The sequence below is a fragment of the Nicrophorus vespilloides genome, unplaced genomic scaffold (genome assembly GCF_001412225.1).
Source record: "Nicrophorus vespilloides isolate i.1.1-1 unplaced genomic scaffold, Nicve_v1.0, whole genome shotgun sequence".
Taxonomy (NCBI): Eukaryota; Metazoa; Arthropoda; class Insecta; order Coleoptera; family Silphidae; genus Nicrophorus; species Nicrophorus vespilloides.
This window is the reverse complement of record NW_017097191.1, coordinates 1-1,836: the sequence shown is the minus strand read 5'-3', so window position 1 is coordinate 1,836 and position 1,836 is coordinate 1. Positions and strand designations below refer to the sequence as shown.

The window sequence follows — 1,836 nt, the reverse complement described above, 5'->3', positions numbered from 1 at the left end:
TGTTTATGAATTTGTGTATTCGTTGAATACGAATGTGAATTCATTATTATTTTCTAAATGTTTGAAATGCGTCTGAATTAATGGACAGTATTATGGAGATGGGAGTGTGAAATACAGGTATGATGTAACTAATCTAGGAATCTGATGTGACAGTAATGCGACGGTTTGAGTGCATTGGTGTGTTCTAGGAAATGCATGATGACGGACGTCCAGATGCATATTAATGTCATGTCCGCAGATTTGATGCAAAATACTGTCCCATCCAGAAATGTTCGGACGTCAGTGGGCGGTCCGACAGTAGGGCTTCTGAAAAATGCAGACCCGTCATCTCTGGGAAAAAGAGTATCACGAAAGCTGACAGAAAAAAAATGAATGGAAGAAGTAAAGAAAATGAAAAAAGAAACAACGCAACTCATGAAATACAGATTTGTGCACGGTTGGAGAGTGCTAAATGTTTTGACACGGGACTGATTTGTTAATTAATATTTAAATAGGGCCGGAACTCCATTTTGGTGTAGGTGTCGGAGGGCGGAGCTTAGGGCCGACCATATAGAGGGGACGAACCAGTCGGGAGGGTTCAAAGGTAAGATCAAAAGGGCCGAGCTCGTCCTTCTCTCATTATCCGGCGAGCATCGGCCGTGGCACAATCGTGGCCCTTTGCTATCCCAGGCTCCCTCCAGTCAAGTGTGCACCAACAACCATCACCGGATGCCGGAAAGTGAATCAGTTTGTGTTCGGTTTAGTGCGCGGTAAGTAGCCATAAAAAAAGGGCACGTCTCCAGCAGACGTAAATTAATGGCAAAGTACAAATCTACGTGAACTTAAACGCGAGGTTCGGCTGCGAACCTTTTCGTCGTCTCGTCGCGCATCGATATCACCGCGCTCTTGAAGGAAAACCAGGCGCATCCACCAACGACCCCAACCACAGTTACCACCAATCGGGGCGCGTTCAGCTTTTGATTGTTGCTCAGAAAGCCGTCCCTTTTTCTGCTGCTGGCTTTCGGGCGATGATCAAAGACCGAGCGCGTCCATTCTCAACGCCACTTTATATTATATACTTTTCTTGATATATAGTGATATAAATATATTATATGATATTTTAATATAAATAAATGTTTCATACAAAATAATAATGATATTCCCTAGAATAGTCCACCTCTTTCATTTTTTTTAATAAGAATCTTTATTTTTTATTTGGGGGTTGATAAAATTCTTTAAATATGTAAATTAATCGAAAGGGTTAGGGTAAAGGGTACAATGGAGGGGGTTTGTAACTTGTGTAGAAATCTGGTAGATGGCGCTCGTATAGTCATTTTATTGATCACCGTTCTGGAGGTTGCATAACCAACCAAACCTAACCAATCCAAGTCAACCAAATGTTATCAAGTCGTGTTACTTGATGTAAGCACAAACAAGTAGTTATACATCATCGCAGTACTCAAGTGCCGGTAAATCCAACATATATTCTAAAGATGTGTTCGTTATACAAATCCATAGCTGTGTTATTATCGATTTCTGTGATTGCCCTGGAGGGCGTACAACCTAGTAATAACAAAGACCTCATTAAACAAAAAAGGTTGCCCCCGTGCAGGGCCTGCAAGACGTTCGTAGACTCCTTCAAAAGGGTACGTGTATTTTACCGCTGCAACACATCTTGATCATCGAAATGAGTTAGATTATTTTATCATAGATGGAGCTATTTATAATTTTAAGGGCATGGAGAGGACAGAAAAGGGCAAGTTTGAAGGGGGTGATGCAGCCTGGGAGGAGGAAAAGCTAAAGTCCTATTCCAAGAGCGAAATTAGATTGGTGGAGATTCAAGAGAAGCTTTGCTCG

General features: G+C 41.7%; 1 protein-coding gene across 1 annotated transcript; it reads left to right on the top strand.

The window, feature by feature from the left end:
• Positions 1 to 1,332: 1,332 nt before the first annotated feature.
• Positions 1,333 to 1,826, top strand: LOC108559374 (cysteine-rich with EGF-like domain protein 1; the record flags this gene model as incomplete). Its single annotated transcript, XM_017916631.1, has 2 exons — positions 1,333 to 1,625; positions 1,714 to 1,826. Coding segments are annotated over exons 1-2 (266 nt in total), but the record flags the coding sequence as incomplete, so codon positions are not given.
• Positions 1,827 to 1,836: the final 10 nt, after the last annotated feature.